General features: G+C 44.3%; 2 protein-coding genes across 9 annotated transcripts in view; one reads left to right on the top strand and one right to left on the bottom strand.

Moving 5' to 3' along the window:
• Positions 1–6,903, bottom strand: part of SPATA5 (spermatogenesis associated 5) — a 266,668-nt gene extending 259,765 nt beyond the window's left edge. For 2 of the 8 annotated variants that reach the window (XR_008307816.1, XM_053252085.1), the window contains exons 1-2: positions 5,768–6,439; positions 2,955–3,079 (exon numbers count right to left, since the gene is read on the bottom strand). Coding sequence is in view for 7 of the 8 variants with exons in the window: in XM_053252085.1 (XP_053108060.1) it covers positions 2,955–3,079; positions 5,768–5,900 (258 nt within the window). In the remaining variant the exon portion in view is untranslated. Of the gene's footprint in view, positions 1–2,954; positions 3,080–5,767; positions 6,441–6,495; positions 6,645–6,676 lie in introns of those variants that run through there. The other 6 variants (XM_053252082.1, XM_053252084.1, XM_053252087.1 and 3 more) reach the window with 5 other exon arrangements.
• Positions 6,904–7,060: 157 nt separating this feature from the next.
• The window catches only part of NUDT6 (nudix hydrolase 6), a 28,222-nt gene continuing 12,346 nt past the window's right edge, over positions 7,061–22,936 (top strand). The window contains exons 1-3 of the mRNA XM_053256593.1: positions 7,061–7,343; positions 8,056–8,259; positions 15,406–15,461. Of these exons, the coding sequence (XP_053112568.1) occupies positions 7,100–7,343; positions 8,056–8,259; positions 15,406–15,461 (504 nt within the window). The 5' untranslated portion in view covers positions 7,061–7,099. The remainder of the gene's footprint in view (positions 7,344–8,055; positions 8,260–15,405; positions 15,462–22,936) is intronic.

Below are 22,936 nucleotides of genomic sequence, written 5' to 3'. Positions count from 1 at the left end.
CTTGGAACCTTCTGCATCAAGTGGCCTTCCCAGAGTGGCCCAATCCCCTAAAGGAAATACCTTGCGGTGCTCACACATGTAGTCTCCCATTTGAATACAAACCAGGGCAAACGCTGCTTAGCAAAGAGGACAATTCTCGCTTGCTACCACAAGACCAGCTCTCCTCCCACAAGCACACACATAGGAGGGTCAAATTTACTGTCAGCCAATATTAGCAGAGGATTCTTCCATATTCCATTCACTTCCCATTCTCATCGGAAGATCTGAACACACATAGCAAGCACCATTTTCAGGCAATCCTGTTCTAATAAGAGGAATATAGGGACTGGCAAAGGTAGATGGCGTACATTCCAGGACTCTACTTTAGGTTGCACTACGATCCTCCTAAGTCGGGGGAAAGCGTACTAGCCACTTTTGAGTACAATTGCGCACAAGTCACCATCTTTAGGTAGCTGAAAGGGTCTAGGAGTGGCACCGCAATATTTCATCTCTTTTGGGCAAAGAACAGCTTGAGACATGATAGTGATGTGAACATTCCATTGCGGACACAGTGGAGAAAGTGAGGATACAGGCAGTGCAGGACATTCCTAGAACTAGCTTGGGCAAGTTGTAGGATTCCTCACACTTTCCTTCCCTCTTATCCTCTCACCTCCCTGAATGCACTGTTATCGCTCTTCATAATCTAAAAAGAAATACAGCGTTGGAGACACGGCCTTTATTTGCTCTAGTATAGCACTCTCTTTAGAGGCTGTGCCGTTCTAGATGAAACAGCAATCACTTGAGCCAACTATCAGTCTAGATAGCCATCTATCTCCAATGCTCTATTACTCTGACAGGGCAGAAAGGGTGTGGCAAGGCCATAGCTAGAGCATCTCCTTTGCATGCAGAAGGTACCAGGTTCAATCCCTGGCATCTCCAGGTAGGGATGAGAAAGATTCCCACCTGAAACCTCGCCAGTAAGTGTAGACAATACTGAACTAGATGGACCAATGGTCTGGTTTGGTATAAGGCAGCTTCCTATGTTCCCTATGGTGGCCACACCAATGACACAGAGAGGTAATGACGAGATGGATAGATGGAAGAAACAGAGTTAGACAGAGGCAAAGAACTGGAGGAAAGTGGGATCTGATAAAAGGATGGAAGTATTGTTCAGTGGTCCCTCTAATTTTTTTCATCTCTGTGTGGAATGAGTTTTGTTCTGGGCAGCAGTATCAAGGCAGCGTGTGCGCACGTGCATTCAATGTGGGGCCTTTGTGATTCAACTGGAGCGGGATCTAAGCTGAACTGAGTGGACATCCAAAAACTTGTGAGTGCGCGCACGTGCACAAGCCTTAGAGGGAACAGTGATACTGTTTTTGACCAAGATACAAGCCTTTCACAGGACTTATATTTTATTGATTGATTGATTGATTGTTAAATTTATATACCGCCTTTCATTAAAACAATCCCAAGGCAGGTTAAAGCAAAATTTAAAAACAAGATTGTAAAAAAGACACAATTAAAATATTAAGCTAAAAATATAAAACAAATCTGATTAAAAATTTAAAACAAAAGCATAAAAGCAATACAGAGTACAAAGAGCAGCAGCAGAGACAATCAAATAAAAGCCTGGGTAAAAAGCCACGATTTGACATGCTTTCTAAAAGCTGTGATGGAGACCGAGGAACGAATGGCCACCGGGAGAGCATTCCAGAGTCTGGGGGCAGCAACAGAGAAGGCCCTGTCCCGCGTGCACGACAACCGAGCCTCCCTCATTGTCGACACCCGGAGCAGAGCCCCCTCAGATGACCTCGTCAAGCGGGCAGCAACCCTTGGGAGCAGATGGTCCCTCAGGTACCCCGGGCCCAAACGTTAAGGGCTTTAAAGGTCAAAACCAACACCTTGAATTGGACCCGGAAATGAACTGTCAGCCAGTGCAACTCTTTCAAAATGGGTGTGATGTGCTCCCACCGGGCAGCTCCAGATAAAACCCTAGCTGCCACATTTTGCACTAGATGCAGTTTCCGGATATTCTTCAAGGGCAGCCCCACGTAGAGAGTGTTACAGTAATCAAGCCGTGATGTGACTAAGGCATGGGTAACTGTGGCCAGATCTGCCTTCTCGAGAAAGGGACGCAGCTGGCGCACTAGCCGAAGCCATGCAAAGGCACCCCGGCCACCGCCTCCACCTGAGCATCCAAAAACATAGCCAGATCCAGCAATACCCCCAAGCTGTGTGCTTGCTCTTTCAAGGGGAATGCAACCCCATCCAGAACCGGTAGAACCCCCTCATCCCGACTGGCTCTCCTATTGACCAACAGCACCTCTGTCTTGCCCAGATTCAATCTCAGTTTATTAGTCCACAACCAACCCATCACTGCCTCCAGCCCCCAGCTTAGGACATCCACTGCCTCTCTAAGATCAGGTAGTAAGGAAAGATAGTGCTGAGTGTCATCTGCATATTGCTGACAACTCAATACAAGTCCCCAGTTGACCTCTTCCAGCAATTCCATGTAGATGTTGGACAGCATGGGGGACAAAACTGAACACTGAGGGATCCCACAGGCCAATGGCCACGGAGCCAAGCAGTAGTCCCCCAGCACCACCTTCTGGACCCTCCCCCCAAGAAAGGACCGGAACCACTGCAATGCAGTACCTCCGATCCCCATACTCAAGAGGCGACCCAGAAGGCCCTTATATGTCTCACACATAAGCTTAACAAGCAGAGAGGAATCTGATGAGGGAGATGCTTTTAAACAAGTGAATCAATCCTCAAAACTCATGTGGTCATCTATAGAAGCATCCCCATGTCAAAAAGCCTCTCTACTCATAAACCTCATATATCAGGGAGAAGCCTAGGCTAGAAGTCGCACAAAAGGTCTGTACCATATCAGAAACATCACATTTGAATCACCTGATTTAGCAAGTATACAGCTTTTCCCTCCCTAGAGTAATGAAAAAAATAATCATCACCACCTCTTGTTTTCCTTGTTTACTGGTAAGTAACACTGGTCGTCCTATGCATATATTCGCCAATTTCATACTGTTGAGTGACAGCTGCACAAGAGATCTTCGGTATGCTTTAGGGACTTTGTCATCTGCTAAGATTAAAGAGAAAGCAAATGTTTTTCTTGCGTGTTATGACATTTTTAAACCATGCATAAACGTGCACAAGCCAGGGCATTTTTTAGAAATAACATCTCAATTTTTGAAGAAAAAGGTCACCCTAAGCAACAGAATGCACTACTTAACATGTTACAAAAATCCAAGTGCCTGCTATAATATTAGAAGCCAAGTACAGGCACCATCTCATACTGCATGGGAGATGGCAATGGTAAACCCCTCCTGTATTCTACCAAAGAAAACCACAGGGCTCTGTGGGTGCCAGAAGTCAAAATCGACTTGACAGCACATTTTACCTTAACATTCTTGGTCACTGCAATCAACTGTAGCAAATTAAGACACAGCAAGACACAGATACAATTATTAGGTCATGGAAGTTGCATGCCTGCTGCTCAGGGTTGTTGTTATTATTACATTTATATCCCGCTCTTCCTCCAAGGAGCCCAGAGCGGTGTACTACATACTTGAGTTTCTCTTTCACAACAACCCTGTGAAGTAGGTTAGGCTGAGAGAGAAGTGACTGGCCCAGAGTCACCCAGCTAGTTTCATGGCTGAATGGGGATTTGAACTCGGGTCTCCCCAGTCCTAGTCCAGCACTCTAACCACTACACCATCCCCGTTAGAGGGAACACTGCAGCTGCTCCCACCTGGTTCCATCACATTCATGCCACCCTGGTAACAAACGAACACAGAAATCATGCGGGATGGATGGGATTATCTGGAAAGGATCACACTGTGTTGTGAAAGAGAAACTCAAGTATGTAGTACACCGCTCTGGGCTCTTTGGAGGAAGAGCGGGATATAAATGTAATAATAATAATAATAATGTAATAATAATAATAATAATAACACTAGCATTGGAGTTTGTAGCACACATATGTAAGATTCTCACATATTGTGCTGATTTGGACATTATTTTATTTTATTTATTTATTTGATTTTTTAACATTTTATATCCCGCCCTTCCTCCAAGCAGCCCGGAGCGGTTTCTTTTCACAACAACCCTGTGAAGTAGGTTAGGCTGAGAGAGAAGTAACTGGTCCAGAGTCACCCAGCAAGTATCATGGCTGAATGGGGATTTGAACTCAGGTCTCCCCGATCCTAGTCCAGCACTCTAACCACTATACCACGCTGGATCATTAATGTCATGATGTTATGACATTAGACATAACCTTGGATAAGGCCAGGCTCCATGCTCCTGAAACCCAGGAACATGGCGCTAGCTATATCCAAGGTGGCACACTTCCCCCAGTGCACCCAAGCATCAGTTTCCTATTTATGTTAACATAAGTGGAGATTGGTCATTTTGTCTGACCTGTTAATCTTGCCTTATTCTAACCTACTTCTTTTAGAGAACCTGAGATCTGAAATTCACTGCAGTCTCTGGATACAGACCTCATGTTAGAATAAGCAGAAATTGGGCGATTCAGACATTTAGATTATTTTAATCTAAATAAGTTGATGCCTTGCGTAGGGATAGGAAGCTTCTTTATCCTGAGTCAGACCACTGGTCCATCTAACTCAGTATTGTCTACCCAAACTAGCAGCGGCTTCTCCAACATTGCAGGCAAGAGTCTCTATCACCCCTATCTTAGAGACACCAGGGAGGGATCTAGGAACCTTCTGCTTACAAGCATGTAATAGATGTTTTTCCCAGAACAAACACATCCCCTACGGAGAATATCCCAAAGCACTGGTTGTCACACAGAGCTCAACTTTATCCAAGGTTCAGTGTGATGTTTAGGAACATAGGAAACTGCCATATACTCAGTCAGACCACTGGTCCATCTAGCTCAGTATTGTCTTCACAGACTGGCAGCAGCTTCTCCAAGGTTGCAGGCAGGAATCTCTCTTAGGCCTATCTTGGAGAACCCATCTCCATCCCCTGAGGGGAATATCGTACAGTGCTCATACTTCTAGCCTCCCATTCATATGCAACCAGGGTGGACCCTGCTTAGCTAAGAGGACAAGTCATGCTTGCTACCAAAAGACCAGCTCTCTTCTCCTTTTCGAACTGGCCCATTATGATTTACGCTTGGGTTTCATATTAACCACAACACAGAAGCACTTTACGCAGCAGCCCTTTGTGTACAAGTTAACGAAACTGAAGTAACAGCTCTAATTTCTATTAAAACAGAGGTACAGATGATCACACAAAACACAAGTTTGCAGTGCAGTGGTCAGAGTGATGTACTAAGCAGATGGGCCCATTACACAGAAGTAGACCACTTTGCATGCAACACCTGGCATCTCCAGGGAGGCCTTGAAAGAGCAGCTGCCAGTCAGCGAGGACAACACAGACCTAGACAGACCAGTGGTCCGATTCGTTAGAAGGCAGTTCCGTATATGCTGTGGACTTAGATTGGGAAGCAGATCTGCGTCCTTAAGTCTATCTTCTTCAACCTAACTTACTTCACAGTATTGTTATACACAAGTATGGCGAAAGAGACCATAGGCACAGCACTAAGTTTGTTGGAAGAAAAGCGAGATAAAAGTGTAGTGGGGGGGGGGAATATTCATAGAACGAGGCAGGCAGGAAACTGCTCGTGTGAGCGTGGAGCTTGCTAACATGGATTGCATATGCGTCCACGTTAAGAGAAGAGGGCTTCCTTCCTCTGATGCAAGTCCCAGAGAGCTGAAGCATCTCTGCCAGTAATGTGTCCTACCTTTGTCCAGGAATTCTGCAGCAACTAAACTCAGCACAGCGAAAGCATCCGGCTGAGATACGTCCCGCAAAGCAAGCGGGGACACGTTCTCTGGGGGAGGCCGCCCCTTACTTTTCCTTCTACCGGAGGACATCGTGACATCTAAAGAGGCGCCGGTGGAACTACTGGCACACCCACGTGTCTGACCCCAGCAAGCAGTTTCCTCCTCAAAGCACAGAGGCTAGAGCTGCCCAAAGAGGTGTTAAAAGAAAAAAGGAGGTCCACATGGTCATAACTTCCGGCTCCGTTTGCAGGCTACAGAGAATGCGCCATATGCGGGATGGAGGTGGTGGTAATATGTAGCAAGCCAAGTAAATTGGACAGAGCTAGAAACTCCCATTCTTCGCAGTGCTTTGAAACTATTACAAGGAAAAACAACAACGCGGGAGTGGAAGCTAAGCAAGGATGTCACTTTTTTTTCCATTCCCAGGCATGCTCAGACCTATACCCTGCCGCCCAGCTGCAGTAATAACAAAACTATTGAGAGAGAGGTGATCGACATGCGAGAAGGCGCCTGCAGAATGGGAGCACTGCATCTGCTTTGAAAGGGAGCCAGCAGGTACACAGGTCTGCAAAGCCCCCGCCCAGGTGTGGCTTTTCTGGAACAAGAAAAGCGGCACCCGTGCAAACAACTTTTCCCTCGCTTGCTCGCTTTGCAACCTAAGTGTAATCACAATGGCAGTGCACACCGCTAAGCTCCAGGGGGCAGTATACCAGCGCAAATCAATCTTCTGCTCAGCGACTCAATGGGCTTGGGAGCGATGCATGTTGGGGTTTGTAGTCCAGAATTGATTAAAAGTTGCTTAATTAAAACAGCGAGTGGATGGAGAGTGAAAACTATGTTTCCTGGGAACATAGAAAGCTGCAGACCTTTGTTCTATCTAGTTCAGTATTGTCTACACTGAATGGCAGCGGCTCTCTCAGACGTCTCTGCCTCCAAGTCATGTAACAAATTTTACAAGAGGTTTAGCCTGTGTGCCGCTTTTTTCTGTCTCTAAGGAGGGATATTCTATGAATGTTACTCTGACGTTCGCGATTAGAGTGACAGATGAGTTCAATGTGATGCCAAAAGTTTAGTGAATAGCTTTGAGACTGCTCGACACCTCTTTTCTCCACGATCCCCAAGAAAATGAAATCCCTCGGTGTCGTTTCCGGTCTAAAATTGAACGAGTTTCCCGATAGAAGAGCTTCACCATAGAGGTGCTGTGGCCTAGAGCGGCACCATGGCCCATCACGGAGGCTTTTAAAGTTTACCGGAAGTTGAGGCGGGTACCGCTCTACAATGCGCTCTCTATGTCGCCCCCCCCCCCAGCTGTTATGACTGGGGCTGTGTGGTTACGGTGTGGTTGGCGACTGCGACCTTCTCAGCTTCGGCGTTGTGTGGCTGGCCGTTTCCGAGGGGACTTTGCCGTTTCCAAGTTAGCTGAAGCCGGATTGCAGCCGCGGCTGGATAAATTCGGGGGGCTCAGCCTGCACTTGGCTCAGCTGCGTTCTCCCGAGAGCCTGGACGCAGCTACCTTCCAGGGCTGGCTACGGGGCAAGTGCATTTTGCTGAAGGGAGGCAGAGGAAGGGAGGAAAGGCGAGTGGCGCTGGCGGGCAGGCTCGTGCAAACGCACGCACGCACACAGCCCGCGCACTGTAGGACGGAACAAAGGCAACAGTGCCTCTGAGCATGTACAGAATGCACTTTCCCGAATCTTCTCATGCAGGCTTAAACTAGCTGTGTGGTTAACTTTATTTCCATGATGCTCCCTCACGTTTTTTACACCTGAACCTGCAGTTATGACTGCCTGACATGTTGTTAAATTATTCCAAACTAAATGATTCCCAAAATTGATCTCAAAGATGTATAAAAGGAGTAAGTCATCTTGTAGTTGTTGTATACATCGATAGAATGATATGTAACTAAGCAGCAGATTACAAGAGTGTTGAAAGGGCTTGTGTGTGTATATAGTAATTCCCCTTTATAACTGTGTTTATCTAGTCTTTTGCTGCTTGTTCAACAATGCTGTACTTCAGAATAAAAGCTGCAGAAGGAAGGACTGACTATCACAGTTTTGAAACTTTTAAGATATACATTAGTACAGGGTTTCTCCAAGTCCCCAATCATGTTGGACCACAGCTCCCATCATCCACAGTCACAATGGGCATTGTGGCTGGGGATGATGGGAGATGTAGTCCAACATATCTAAGGACCCAAGTTTGAGAACCTTTGCATTAATATATCTGCTGTTTTCCTCCCTTCTAGATTCTATCAAGCAATGGAGAGCAGAAGGCCACATCGCAGTCTGGCTACATGTTCCTATTCTTCAAAGCAGATTTATAACTGCTGCTGCAGAGCAAGGCTTTGCCTTCCACCATGCAGAATCCAACTCTGCTACACTGACTCTATGGTTAGCAGATGGAAGTAGCAGGTTACCTTATTATGCCACTCATCAATTAGGAGTTGCAGGTGAGCTCCAGGTGAAAAAGAACAACCTTTATTTAAAAAATAATAAGATGATATAATGATAAAATACATATTTCCCACACTTCACCAGCTTTTTTCAAGACCTCTTTAATGCATAAATAAAACATGTGTTCAAGATAGCAGACGTTTTGATGTAAAACATTAGCTTCAGTGCTATACAAAAGTGGCTGAATCATGCTCTTAAATACAATTCACTGTCATGATTCAGCAAAAAGACTGATAGCAATCCTGCTACAGTGTCAATCCCATTACAAACCCCCAGTTTCTCATACTCAGAGGGAGGAAATAAAATTCCCAGCCCCACATAACAGGAAGAGCAGAGTAGTGAATACAAAGATATTCACCTTGGCTGTGGAGGCAGACGTGAGGAAACGGAAAATCAGGGAAGCCATGTACATTAGGGATGTACATGTGTGGGGGGATAACTTTAAGGACTGGGGAGGGTTCTCTTCCTGCTGCGTTTCCCTTGCCAGTGCTGTTCTCAAAAACAGTCCCACTGACGAAGCAGCGTACCTCCTTGCTGCCCTGGTACATCACGGACCAGAAGTGGCCGCTGCATGTGCGCATGTTGCATTTGCTCGCGGGCATGTCACAAAGTGCTCTGTGTGTCCACAACGTTATGGGGTGGCGAGGTACACTGCCACCCCAGCAGGACCGTTTTTGAGAAAAGTGCTGGCGGGGGTAATGTGTGGGGCGGGGGGAGAAGAGCACCCTCACCAGTCCTTAAAGTTATCACCCCACACATTTAAACCGACCGAACTGCTGGTCTTTTGAACCCATTCGGAGGCTCATAAAGGGCCTCCAAACCGGTTCCGTGCACATCCCTAATGTATATAGAACAGTTGTACCCAACTATAAATGTCAAAGCTCCCACTTCCAACCTCCCATGGCTGGGCAAGGTAATTGAGAGGGTGATGGCCTCTCAGCTCCAGGCAGTCTTGGAGGAAACTGATTATCTAGACTCATTTCAAACTGGTTTTTGGGCAGGCTATGGGGTGGAGACTGCTTTGGTCGGTCTGATGGATGATCTCCAATTGGCAATTGACAGAGGAAGTGTGACTCTGTTGGTCCTTTTGGATCTCTGGGCGGCTTTCGATACTATCGACCAGAGTATTCTCCTGGAACATCGCAGAATGTTGAGGGTGGGTGTTGGGGGTGGAATGTTTTGCAGTGGTTCCGCTCCTACCTCTTGGACAGGTTCCAGATGGTGTCGATTGGAGACTGTTGCTCTTTGAGATCTGAGCTTAAGTATGGCATCCCTCAAGGCTTTCTGCAATGCTTTTTCACATCTACATGAAACCACTGGGAGAGATCATCAGGGAATTTGGAGCTGGGTGTTACCAGTATGTAGGGGTGTGCATGGTCAGGAATTCCCGCGGTCCGGCACGGGGGGGAGTTTCTCTTTAAGGGGGTGGTGGTAGTACTTACCCCCCCCGCCGCTCTTCCCCCTCCGGCGCTGGCAGTTTCCAAAACGTTCTTGGGGCAGCAGAGTTCCTCCCTGCCGCCCCTGCCCCCGTAGTTGTCCTTGCTAGCATAAAAGTAGACAGAGCTGGTGGCGCGCGTGCGCCCTTTGCAGCGCGCGTGTTTGTCCCCGCTGCTGGTGCGTGCGCGTGGCGAGGACGAGTGCGCGCGCCGCAAAGGGCGCATGCGCGCCACCAGCTCTGTCTACTTTTACGCTAGCAAGGACAACGACGGGGCAGGGGCAGCAGGGAAGAACTCTGCCGCCCCAAGAACGTTTTGGAAACTGCCAGCGCCGGAGAGGGAAGAGCGGCAGGGGGGGAAAGTACTACCACCACCCCTTAAAGAGAAACTCCCCCCGCCCTCCCAAACCGAACCGTGGGGATTCCGGACCGGTCCGGAGGCCTTGTCAATGGCCTCCGGACCAAACCGTGCACACCACTACCAGTATGCTGATGAGGTGCTTTCTATCAGCTTCAGCTGATACGCCAGTTACACCTTTTTCTTGAGACCAATCACTTCAAAACGGTACATTTGTTGGTAACCTCCAGACTTGATTTTTGTAGTACGCTGTACGTGGGGCTGCCTTTGTACGTAGTCCGGAAACTCCAGTTGGTTTAGAATGCAGCAGCCAGGCTAGTCTCTGGGTCATCTCAGAGAGACCACATTACTCCTCTGCTGATGGAGCTTCACTGGCTGCCGATAGGTTTCCGGGCAAAATACAAAGTGTTGATTATAACTTATAAAGCCCTAAACGGCTTAGGCCCTGGGTATTTAAGAGAGCGTCTTCTTCACTATGACCCACACCGCCCATTGAAGTCATCTGAGGAGGTCCATCTCCAGTTACCACCAACTCATCTTGTGGCTACACAGAGACGGGCCTTCTCAGTCGCTGCCCCAAGATTATGGAATGCACTCCCTGCTGAGATACGATCCTCCCCATCTCTGGCAATTTTTAAGAAACTTCTGAAAACACATATCTTCAACCAAGCTTTCTCAGCTTTTAAAAATTGTCTGTTTTTAATTTTATGGCTGTTTTTAAATTGTTGCATTGTTTTAATATATAAATAAATAATAAAGAAGGAATGAGGGAAGCAATGAAATCCATTGGTTATTGAGTGTGGGTATGAACATCATTTTATGTTGTTTTATTTTCTCCCTTCTATTGTTGCTCTTCCTGTCATGTGAGGTTGGGAATTTTATTCCCTCCCTCTGAGTATGAGAGACTGGGGGTTTGTAATGGGATTGACACTATAATAGGATTGGCTGATTGCGGTCAGTGCTTTTGCTGAATCATGACACTGAGTTAGATTTAAGAGCACCACTCAGCCACTTTTGTATAACAATGAAGCTGATCTTTTACATTGAAACTTCTGCTATCCTGAACACCTGTTTTTAACATATATTTGCACATTAAAGAGATCTCAAAAAAGCTAAATAAATTAATAGTACAAGAACAGAATCACAGGCAAAATTCCTATGACCTGCTGCAAATGTAACATTTCCAATTTCCTCCTTATTTTAAGAAATCAGAAGCATGCTGCAATCTTGCACAATCTCTCCCCTTTCTCTGTTGTGTGAATCCCCTTGCTTCCTATGGTTTGCTTATGTCTGCACTGGTGATAACCATGACTGACACTGATTAGAATTACCCTGTTACCAGAGTTTGAAACCTTCTTCAAACCCTCAGATTCCTTTGACAACCGAAACACTAGTTTAGATTGTAGCATATAACTTTGAATCAGTAGAGGGCAGCAAGAACAAATTTCCTCTGTTTGGATTTCTCTCTAAGACAAGTTTGAGCATGTTTCCTAATGGTCTGGAAACACCACAATTAGAACATGCAGTATCAAAAATGGATGAAAAGAATATGTTTTCTTGGTAAAAGTGCCTTGTTGCTAGTTACCGTGAGCACAATCCCAATAAAGTTAAATATTTCTCAACAATGTTTGATTTAGAGAAGTTGAAGCCAAAGGTTAAATAAAGCCAGTTGAACGTTGAACTGTATATCCATACATCACAGTTGTCCAGAAATGGGAATAGCTTGCAAGAATGATGCACTTCAATTATGGCACAGGAACATTACTATGTAATGTTTCATCTGTGTTTTCACACTCCTAGTTGTGCATACGCAGTTGCATGATGCAGAGCCATTATTGCCAGTGACTCTTGCACAACTCCTAACACATTTAGTAAAAATGCAGATGGAATGTTGCACAGTATTTCAACCAATATGTGAACTGACCTGGCATGTAGTTCAGTTCAGGGAATGTCTGTATATAATAATGAACTCCAGGGATGGGTGCAAATACTAGGGATGTGTACGAACCGGCATTTGGGCTGGTTTGGTGGTGGGGGGATACTTTTTAAGGAGCAGGGAGGGTGCCCTTACCCCACCACCACCACCACCACCACGTTTCCCCTGCCAGTGCTGTCTCCAAAATTGGCACGGGGCGGCAGCGTACCTCCTTGCTGCCCCAGTCAGCGTTGTACCAGAACTGGCCAGTGCATGCATGATGTGTGCACACACACCAGCCACTTCCAGTACTACACTGACTGGGGCAGCAGGAAGGTATGCTGCTGTCCCGCACCAACAATTTTGGAGACAGTGCCGGCAGGGGAAACTGGCGAGGGAAACAGGCACCTTCCCTGCTCCTTAAAGATGACCCCCCACCACTGGGCCTCCAGACCGCTTTGTGCACATCGATAGCAAATACTGCTTTGAATGCCTATGCTGCTACACATTAATTTGTAGCTTAGAGGATGGTTGCAAAGCTGTTTAGGGCTTTTAAGAACCATTTGAAAGAGCGTTCAAAAGAATTATCTTTAAAAGTTTTTTTCAAGAGCATCCCAAAGTGTTTATATTAGAATAATCTTTCAGTTTACAGTCATGAAGTGGACAACAGAAACTCTCATTCCCTGTTTTCTGGCACAGAGTTAAAGCAGTTTGTGTCATTGACAAATGCACTAAAGGTGATTTCTCATCCAGTGCTGTGAGAGAATAGGTTTGACGTCTTTTTCCTTCCTCTTTTCTTCTCTTATTCTTTTAAATTAAAATGTGAGACTAGGGGTGTGATGCTATGAAAAATTCCTTGGGAGTAAACCTCAGTGACTGCCTTTATTGGAGTATGAAGTACCTCTGAGTAAACATGCATAAGATCAGGCTGAAAGTAAGGTACCATATGTGGTATCAAGCAGCATGGTAATAGTTACGACTTTGGAGTTACAGTTTATAATCATATCATCCAGAGATCCCTCCTGAAGCTGTATGCAAGTCTTGAGGCACTAGAATCTCCAGTTCAAACCTTGAACAAAGGAAGCTATCATTGGTCCATTTAGCCTAGAATTTTCTGCGGTGACTGGCAGCAGCTCTCCAAGATTTCAGACAGGAGATTTTCCCATCCCTACCTGGAGATGCCAGGGATTGGATTTGGGACCTTCTTCATGCAAAGCAGATGCTCTACCACTGAGCTACAGGCTACAGCCCCTAACTTATGCTGGGGGCAGGATATCTTGCAGAGAGATTTTTTATTTATTCCAGAGCGTAGTAGAGCAGACTTACTGAAACGTCTCCAGTTCTTCATTGTTTCAGTTTATTCAGCACTATTAAGCCTGTGGGGAAACGAAGAGGCAAAGAGTTGATTCTTCCAATTGGCCTGCTCCCAACAACCCATACAGTTAATCCTTACACACATTTATTCAGAAGTAGCCCCTGCTGTGTTCAGTGTAACTTGCTCTCTATAAGTGTGAATAGAATGGCAGCCTTGGAGTGCTGTTCTTATACTAATATCAGCAGAATTAATACACCATTGCCACACTAAGGGGCACGAGGGCCTCTGTGATCAGCCTTTAGGCTAGCTCCCCTTCTCGCAGACATTCTTATTAGCCTACCTGCACACAGAGGCAGAGATGGAAGGAATCTTCCAGTATAGTGTGAAAGATTGTCTGCCTATTGGTTATGTCTACTTCACAAGCAGTGCTTCAATATTTTTTGAAATACTGAAATATCAGTATTTCAGGCTTTCTCTTAAGTGGGAATGTGTTCACTGCTCCCCTTCTCTGTCAAGGACGTAGCCACCATATTCTCATGATGAGGAATAGGAGTGCCAACCTTTTTTTTAAAAAGTGGGCTGGCTCCTGTACCTTAACATCAGCCTGACACAGAAACTGAGCAGGTCAAGCAGGACAAATGCACCCCTAGGTATTAGGCTATAGTTAAATGTTAAGGAGCAAGACTAACAAACAAAAATTAATTATTTTTTTAAAATGGCAACCCTGTGGGACCCTTGCAGTGAGAATATGGTGACTTTCTCTTTGACATATGAAAGTGGAGCAGTGAACACTTTCTCAGTTGTGAGGAAGTTTGAAATACTGCTAGCCTGCTACACTTGTGGAGCAGCAAAATGTAAAGAAATTAAAGAATAGTGTGAAGAAATTAGCAACATTAATGAAGAAACGTAAAGAAGCCCTGTACAGGGGGTAAGCTAAATATAATCTCCACACAAAGGTCTTCTTGAAGGATGACACTATCGGCCAGAACCCCTGTTTTGAAGCATTAGTAGCCTAATGTTTAAACTTACTTTGGATATAAATTCCTTTGAATGCCTTATAAAACTGAGCTGGAAAATTAGTTGGGACTCTCTTAAAAAAAACAAAAAAAACCCTACATACATTTGTTTAGTGTTCCTACAGGTAACTTCAAAGTTGATCTGAACTTCTGCTTGGCTTCCTAAACAGAATTCCACACCAGCTAGCACACTGCCAACTTTGTGCAGGAAACGTGAAGTCATATGCATTGTATGACATAGCCTAGGAGACTTATGAATAATTTCCTAAGGAATGTCCTTTCAGAGACTTTACTTCAGGATTGCTGTTTCATTTTTAAAATATTCCTCCCACACATAGAAGTGTGATTACTTTAGTAAGAGGGACTTGGTGTTTTCAGTCTAGAAACTCATTCTTTAATCTTTCCCACATATGGAAATACTTCTGCCAGATATTTTAGCTTGGGTACCTTTGTAGCTGTAACTTAGTCTCCAAGGTCTCTGTGCAGGATAAATGTGCAGGTAACCTGTTTAAGGCAATGGCAAAACATTCATTCACAAGTCACCACTGATGTAGCAATGCCTTTAAATTTGGGGCTGGTGGATAGCGGAAAAGGAGGAGATACTGATACAGAATAAAGCCTCATAGCCTGGGCAGTGGGGTGCGGACAGTACATTTTTCTCTCTCCCCTAAACTTTTTACAAACAGTTTTTAAATTTCTGTATTGTCATGTAATGCAGAGCAACTAAGGTGGCAAAGCCTTTCCCTGCCCCCCACTTATTTTGGCAGCCCTGCTAAACTTTGTTCTCAGGCCTGTAGCCAGCCTAAAACTAACTGAAAATTCAAGCATGCACACATTCAGATTGTGTCAGGGTTGTAGATTATGGGCTTTGTAAGTAACAGAGAAAAATCATATCTGATTTTTAAAAAAAATTCTTTGAAGGAAATGTTAGTTTGTTATTCTGCTACAAGGGGTCAGAGATGTCACACCATTGGTGTATCTTATTTAAACATCATCCCGAGGTTTGCACACACACACTTTAAGTGCATCCAAAGCTTTGAATGCAACGTATGATCATAGGTTTAGTTTATCCTGGAATATAGATAATATGCTTTCTTCTGCAGGTGCTGTATTAGATACCAACACTGGAAAGGTATTGGTTGTACAAGACAGAAATAAAGTAAGTTTATCCCATTATTTGGAAGATGCAAACAGTTTGACATTATTGTAGAGGTATACTGTATTAACAGACCATTTCAAGTCTCTTTTATCAACATGGTTTAAAACTCACATTGATCCCTTACATTTGTAGTTACAATAAACGCTCATACTTTTGAGTGTAGGTCATCGTGATCTTTCTTTCTTTCTTTTTCTTTCTTTCTTTCTTTCTTTCTTTCTTTCTTTTCTCCCCTTAAATCCATGATTAGTTGGGATAGCAATGGTCTGAAGTAATGCTGTCTTGCTAATTTTAGAAAGTGAAATTAAACTCTGGAATTGCTTTCTATCCAGGAACCAAAAGAAGCAGCTTGTCAGTTTTCAAATATTGTATGGCACCTCACTGAGAGCTTCATTGAATTTTGATACTGGTATTCCTTATGGTCATTGGTGCCTCTGTAGCAGGGTTTTGATTGAGTTTTCAAGATATGAGCGGGTTTTGTTTTTATATGGACTCATTAAGTGTTGTTAACTCCCCTGCTAACTTGGCAGGGGCACCTTTTAACGTGGTGATTCTCTTTATTTAGCAGGGGGAGAGTAACTGGCCCTATCCACCTCCAGCACAGTACCTCCAGTGACTGTTGCTGGTTTCTATGGTGTGCTTCTTTTTAGATTGTGAGTCCTTTTGGGATAGGGAGCCATTTGATATATTTATTATTTCTCTGTGTAAACGCTTTGGAAATGTTTGTTGAAAAGCAGTATATAAATATTTGTTGTTGGATGGATGGATTTAAAATCAATTTACCATTGTTCTTAAAATAATACATAACTTACTTGTAAGTCTGTCTTAAGGATGTAACACTTTAATTATGCATACTTATGGGGGTAGGTTAAGGTCAATTGAACACATTGGAACATTTTGTAAACATGAGTCGTTTCAGGATGCAAGTACATAAGAACCACCTTGCTGGATCAGGCCAAAGGCCTATCTAGTGAAGTCCAGCATCCTGTTTCACACAGTGGCCCACCAGATGCCACTAAGAAGCCAGCAGGCAAGAGATGAGGTCATGCCCTCTCTCCTGCTGTTGCTCTCCTGAAACTGGTATTTAGAGGCATCTTGCGTTTGAGGCTGGAGGTGGCCTATAGCTATCAGACTAATAGCTACTGATAGAACTGTCCTCCCTGAATTTCTCTGAGCCCTTTTTAGAGCCATCCAAGCTAGTGGCCAACACCACATCCTGTGGCAGAGAATTCCATAGATATTTATGTGATGTGTAAAAAAAGTACTTCCTTTTGTTGATCCTAAATTTCCCTGTCTTTAGTTTCATGGGATGACCCATTTTTCTAGTATTGTGAGAGAGGGAGAAAAATTTCTGTCCACTCTCTTCATGCATAATTTTATACACTTCTATCATGTCTCCCCATAGTTGCCTCTTTTCCAAACTAAAAAGCCCGAGATGCTGTAGCCTTGCCTCATAAGGAAGGTGCTCTAGGCCCCTGAACATCTTGTTTGCCCTCTTCTGCACCTTTTCCAGATCTGCAATGTCCTATTTAAGATATCATGACGAGAACTGTACGCTGTAATCTAAATGTGGCTGCACCATAGATTTGTATAATAGGCATTATTATATTAGCATTTTTAATTTTCAGTCCCATTCCTAATGACAACTAGCATGGAATTTGCCTTTTTTACAGCTGTCATGCACTGAATCGACACTTTCAATGAGCTGTCCACCACAACCCCAAGATCCCTCTCCTGGTCAGTCACCGACAGCTCAGACCCTATCAGTGTATATGTGAAGTTGGGGTTTTTTGCCCCAATATGCATCACTTTACATTTGCTTGCAATGAACCACATTTGCCAGTTTGTCACCCAAACACCCAGTTTGGACAGATCCTTTTGGAGCTCCTCAAAATCTGTTTTGGATTTTACTACCCTAAATAGTTTAGTGTCATCTGCAAATTTGGCCACTTCGCTGTTTATCCCAACTTCTAGATCATTTATGAACAAGTTAAAGAGCACTGATCCCAGTACTGATCCCTGGGGAACCCCACTTCTTACTTCGCTCCATTGTGAAAACTGTCCATTTATTCCTACCCTGTTTCCTGTCCTTCAACCAGTTACCAATCCACACATGAACCTGTCCCCTTATCCCATGATTGCTAAGTTTACTCAAGAGCCTTTGGTGGGGAACTTCGTCAGAAGCTTTTTGGAAGTCCAAGTATACTATGTCAACCGGATCACCTTTATCCACATGACTGTTGACACTCTCAAAGAACTCCAAAAGGTTAATGAGGCAAGACTTGCACTTGTGGAAGCCATGCTGGTTCTCTTTCAGCAAGGCCTGTTCTTCTATAACAATTTTGTCCTTAAGTATGCTTTCCATCAATTTACCAGGCACAGAAGTAAAGCAAACTGGCCTGTAATTTCCCAGATCTCCCCAGATCCCTTTTTGAAAATCAGAGTTACATTAGCTATTTTCCAGTCCTCTGGTACAGAGCCTGATTGTAGGGACAAGTTATATATTTTAGTAAAGAGATCAGCAATTTCACATTTGAGTTTCTTCAGAATTCTTGGGTGGATGCCATCTGGCCCTGGCAATTTGTTGATTTTTAGTATTTCAAGACAGTTTAGAACATCCTCTCTCTTTACCTCAAATTGGCCCAGTTCTTCAGCCTGAGATATCTGGAGTGGAGATATGGTCAGTATCTTCTGCTGATGCAAACAACTCATTCAACTTCTCTTCAATCTCCTTGTCCTCCTTAATAATCCCTTTTGTGCGCTCATCATGTAAGGGTCCAACTGCCTCCATGGCAGGTTTTCTGCTTCTGATATATTTAAAGAAGTTTTTGTTATTCTCCTTGACAGTTCTAGGTATATGCTCTGCAAACTTTCTTTTTGCATCTCTTTTTGTCTCCTTGCATTTCTTTTGTCAGAGTTTATGTTCCTTTTTGTTCTCTTAATTTGAGCAGGACTTCCATTTTTCTGAAGGAAGTCTTCTTCCCTTTTATAGCTTCCCTGACTTTACTTGTTAGCCATGTTGGCGTCCTCCTGAACTTGGTGATACCTTTCCTCCTTTTTGGTATACATTCCAGCTGAGCTTCTATTATTGTGGTTTTGAATAAGTTCCATGTTTTCTGGAGTGATTTGACTGCCCTAACTTTCCATTTCAGCTTCCTTTTTACTAGTCCCCTCATTTTTGAGAAGTGTCCTCTTCTGAAGTCCAATGCATCTATGTTGGATTTCCTTGGCAGTTCTCCACTTGTATTTAAGCTGAATTGGATCACACTATGGTCACTGTTCCCCAATAGTTCTGCAACTCTGACATCTCACACCAGGTCCTGGGAACCACTCAGGATTAAATCCAAGGATGCCTTCTCTCTGGTTGTTTCCATGATCAGCTGTTCTAAGGCACAGTCTTTGAGCATGTCTAGAAATGTGGCTTCTCTGTCAATACCTGCATGTGAATTTGCCCAGTCTATGTGAGGGTAATTGAAGTCACCCATTATTACAGCTCTGTCTCTGATGCCTCTGATTTGCTTCTCCAACTCCAGGTCACTCTCAGTGTTTTTATCCAGAGGGCAATAGCACGTCCCTAGTAACACATTTCCTTTCAGGCCCCGTATGTATGTATGTATGTATGTATGTATGTATGTATGTATGTATGTATGTATTTCTCTATCATGTTTTAATACCGCCTGATATGTACATCTCTAGGTGGTGTACAAAATTTAAAACAATATTTTAAAAGTAAAAACATTAAAATTCCACAAGATACAAAAACAATCTCATAAAACAAGTTATTAAAACAAATTATTAAAATTAATTCCAGATAAAAGCCTGTGAGAACAGGTGCTTGAGGGCCTTCCTGAAAACAAGCAAAGGAGATGCTCTTATTTCAACAGGGAGCACATTCCAAAGCCCGGGGCAGCCACAGAGAAAGCCTGGTCCTGAGTTGCCACCAAATGAGCTTGTGGCAAACGTAACCAGATCGTAATAGGTGGCAGGGTTTGTGACAAAGAAGGCACTCTCTTAAATACCCTGGGCCCAAGCTGTTAAGGGATTATGGGTAATAACCAGTACTTTGTATTTTGCCCAGAAATATATCAGCAGCCAGTGCAGTTCTTTTAAAATAGGTGTTATGTGGTCCACTTGGCTTGTCCCAGAGACCAGTCTGCTGCCTCATTCTATAGCAATTGTAGTTTCCAGACTACGTCCAAAGGCAGCCCCAAGTATAGAGCATTACAGTAGTAAAGCCTGGAGGATACCAGCATATGTACTACTGTTTTAAGCTCATTTACCTCAAGAAATGGACATAGCTGATATATCAGCCAAAACTGATGATAAGCAGTCCTGGCCACTGCCGTGACCAGTGTCATTATTGTCACCCATAATGATTCTGTGGAGGACACCGGTCCTTCTGGGTTTTCTAGTTGGTTTGATTCTATCCCTTATTAAATATACAGTGCTATTCCATCCCCAATCTTCCCCTCCCTGTCCTTTCGGTAGAGTTTGTACCCAGGAGTAACAGTGTCCCACTGGTTCTCACCATTCCACCAGGTTTCTGTTATGTCTACTATATCTATGTTTTCATTAGCAACCAAGTACAGTGGTCCCTCGACTTACGAACTACTCGACATAAGTATTTTTCGAGTTACAAACGGCAGTTTTAGATCCGGTTTTAGATGCGGTTTTTTCGACTTACAAATTTTTAGATGGGGTTTCCTCGACTTACAAATTTTACATGCAGTTTCCTTGACTTGCCTGCCTGTTTACTGCCTGTTTATTCTTGAAAAGAAATGTTCCTGTGCAGTTTGCAAGCCTTACTGGGGGTCTGGGTCTTTTTTCTAGGCTCCGGAACGCATTAATCCGTTCCCAATGCATTCCTATGGGAAACCGCTTTTCGACTTACGAACTTTTCGACTTACAAATGTGCATTCGGAATGGATTAATTTCGTAAGTAGAGGGACCACTGTACTTCAGCTTGCCCATCTTGTCTCTGAGGCTTCTGGCATTGATAAATAAACACCTGTATGCTGAGTCTTTTACCTGGTGTTGGCGTGTGCTATCTCCCTTACGGTCATCTGTCTGTTCTAATCCTGGTTCTACTCTGTCCTCTTCTGGTTTATCTGAAATGTTTGCAGCCTCGCAGCTTAGGGGTTTTTGCTTGCCAAAGCAGATGCCACCCAGTTGCTGTCTGCAGTCCCCCAGGCATCATTTTAAAAGCTGCTCTGCAACCTTTTTTATTTTAAGGCACACATGTCTTGCATGCTCCTTTATAAGATTCCCCAGAAGTAGCCACCACTGGTTACTCCTACAGACAGAATTACAAGAGTAGATGGATCTGATATAATCCAGGATGGAAACTTAAAAAACACTTTTTTGAAGAAGAAAAAAACCATCAGCTGCATAGAACAGGCTAATTGTTTTTAGAATTTTGGAAAAAGTAGGCTGCATTTGAGGTTTTAAAAATAAGCTACTGGGCGTCTTCTGTAATTTGCTTGAAAAGAAATTCATTAAAAGTTTTAGTGGAGACTGCAAGGCAGCCAAAACTGGCAGGATAATCTACTCTGTGTACTCCACTGTGCAAGCCAAGAACCCATAGCAAACTGTATGTGAGTTAAGGCTACAGTACAGAAATCAATTGCATAATCAGCTGGTTTAGCTCTGTGGACCTGAATAAGTTAACATGGCCCCACTACCTGGAGAGCTCTTGTTCTAGGAGCATCATGTAATGTCTACCAGCATGATGTAATTGCAGAAGCAACCAATAGTTGTGGGAATAAAGCCATACCTAGAATAACAGAATTGTTGGAGTTGGAAAGAGGTCTTCTAGTCCAACCTCATGCTCAGTGCAGGAAAACTACTACAGAATCCCTGACAGATGGCTGTTCAGCCTCTGAAAACCTGTAGAGAGGGAGAGCCCACCACTGCACAAGGCAGGCTGTCGAACAGCTCTTCCTAAGGTCTAGCCTAAATCTGCTTCCTTGCAATTTCAACCCATTGATTCTAGTCCTGCCCTCAGGAGCAACAGAAATAAAGTTTTCTCCTTTGAGAGAACCCTTCAGATAACTGAAGACGGCTATCATGTCTCCCCTTATTCTCTTCTCCAGACTAAACATCTATAGCTCTGTCAACCGCTCTTCATAGGACTTAGTTTCCAGGCCTCTCCTCATCTTGGTTGCCCTCCTCTGACCCTGCTCCAGTTTATCAGTCCTGAAGTGCAGTGCCCACAACTGGGCACTGTATTCCAAGTGAGGCCTGACCAGCACAGTAGGACAATGACTGCTTGTGATCTGGTTGCTACTCCTTTGTTAATGGAGCCCAAGCTTGTGTTGCCTTTTCTAGCAGCTGGATCACACTGCTTGCGGTTCAACTTGTGGTCCACTAAGACTCCTAGGTCCTGCAGCATCTCTGGCAGCTCCATCACCAGCCATCATGAAGTTGCTCTAAAACAGCACTCCCACATCAGCCATACAGGGAAGGCAACAATGAACACACAGCTATGGCCAAATTGTCCCTTAACCAAAAAGTCAGCCAGGACCACACAGTAACATAAGAAAAGCCCTGCTGCATAAGGCCCAAGGCCCATCTAGTCCAGCATCCTGCTTCACACAGTGGCCCACCAAATGTCTCTGGAAAGCGCACAGGTAAGAGATGAGGGCATGCCCTCTCTCTTACTGCTACTCCCCTGCAAATGGAATTTAGAGGCATCTTGCCTCTGAGGCTGAAGATGACCTATGGCCCTCAGATGAATGTGGCGAACCCATTAGCTTCCCAGGAGAAGAATTCATCCTGCTGTGGGAACACATATCACAAAATACACTAAGCAACACAGCCATATCTGTATCCATGTGAGGAGAAGTTTTTGCAAAGGAAAGGGCCATGTGGCAGAGTGGAAACCATAACCTGTGGCTCACCAACAGCACGAGCTATTTAGCAGATTAATGGGAAAGAACATGGCAGAGGGAAACAGGAATGGGGGTTCAACCCTCCCCTGGAGCGAAGCTGAAGTAAGCCCAACAGGGCAAAGCATGCATTTTAGATGTGCTGCCAGTAACAATTATTTTATTTGCAAAAGGGAAGGCATCAGAATTAGAATCCAAAATTCTCACTCTACTGAGTAACTTTCTAACCACATAGCTACAGGAGCAAATAGAAAACAGGCTCATGGCTGATGCCTTAGTAGTCTCCCAGAAGCTCAGACTATGACTTGCCCCCTTTCCAGCCTGCATCAGCCGTATACGTGATAACTACAAAACTAGCTGTAGAAATCTGATCTAAAGGAGCTCCCACTCCAGGATGCAGTGAAACAACATGACATAAGTACATAAGGGATCCCAGATTCAATTTCCCAGCCATATTCTTGCAGAGAATAAGTGCTGGAGGGAGAAACACATGTACCCATCTGAGCCTGGGCAGTGGTTTAGTTGATCAAGACTTTAGCCAGTTCAAGTAACATTGGCCTTATCCAGGTAAACAATTTGTCCCTGTTCATG

Source organism: Hemicordylus capensis, chromosome 5 (assembly GCF_027244095.1).
Source record: "Hemicordylus capensis ecotype Gifberg chromosome 5, rHemCap1.1.pri, whole genome shotgun sequence".
Classification (NCBI taxonomy): domain Eukaryota; kingdom Metazoa; phylum Chordata; class Lepidosauria; order Squamata; family Cordylidae; genus Hemicordylus; species Hemicordylus capensis.
The sequence above is the reverse complement of the archived record's forward strand: the minus strand, read 5'-3'. Positions and strand labels throughout refer to the sequence as shown.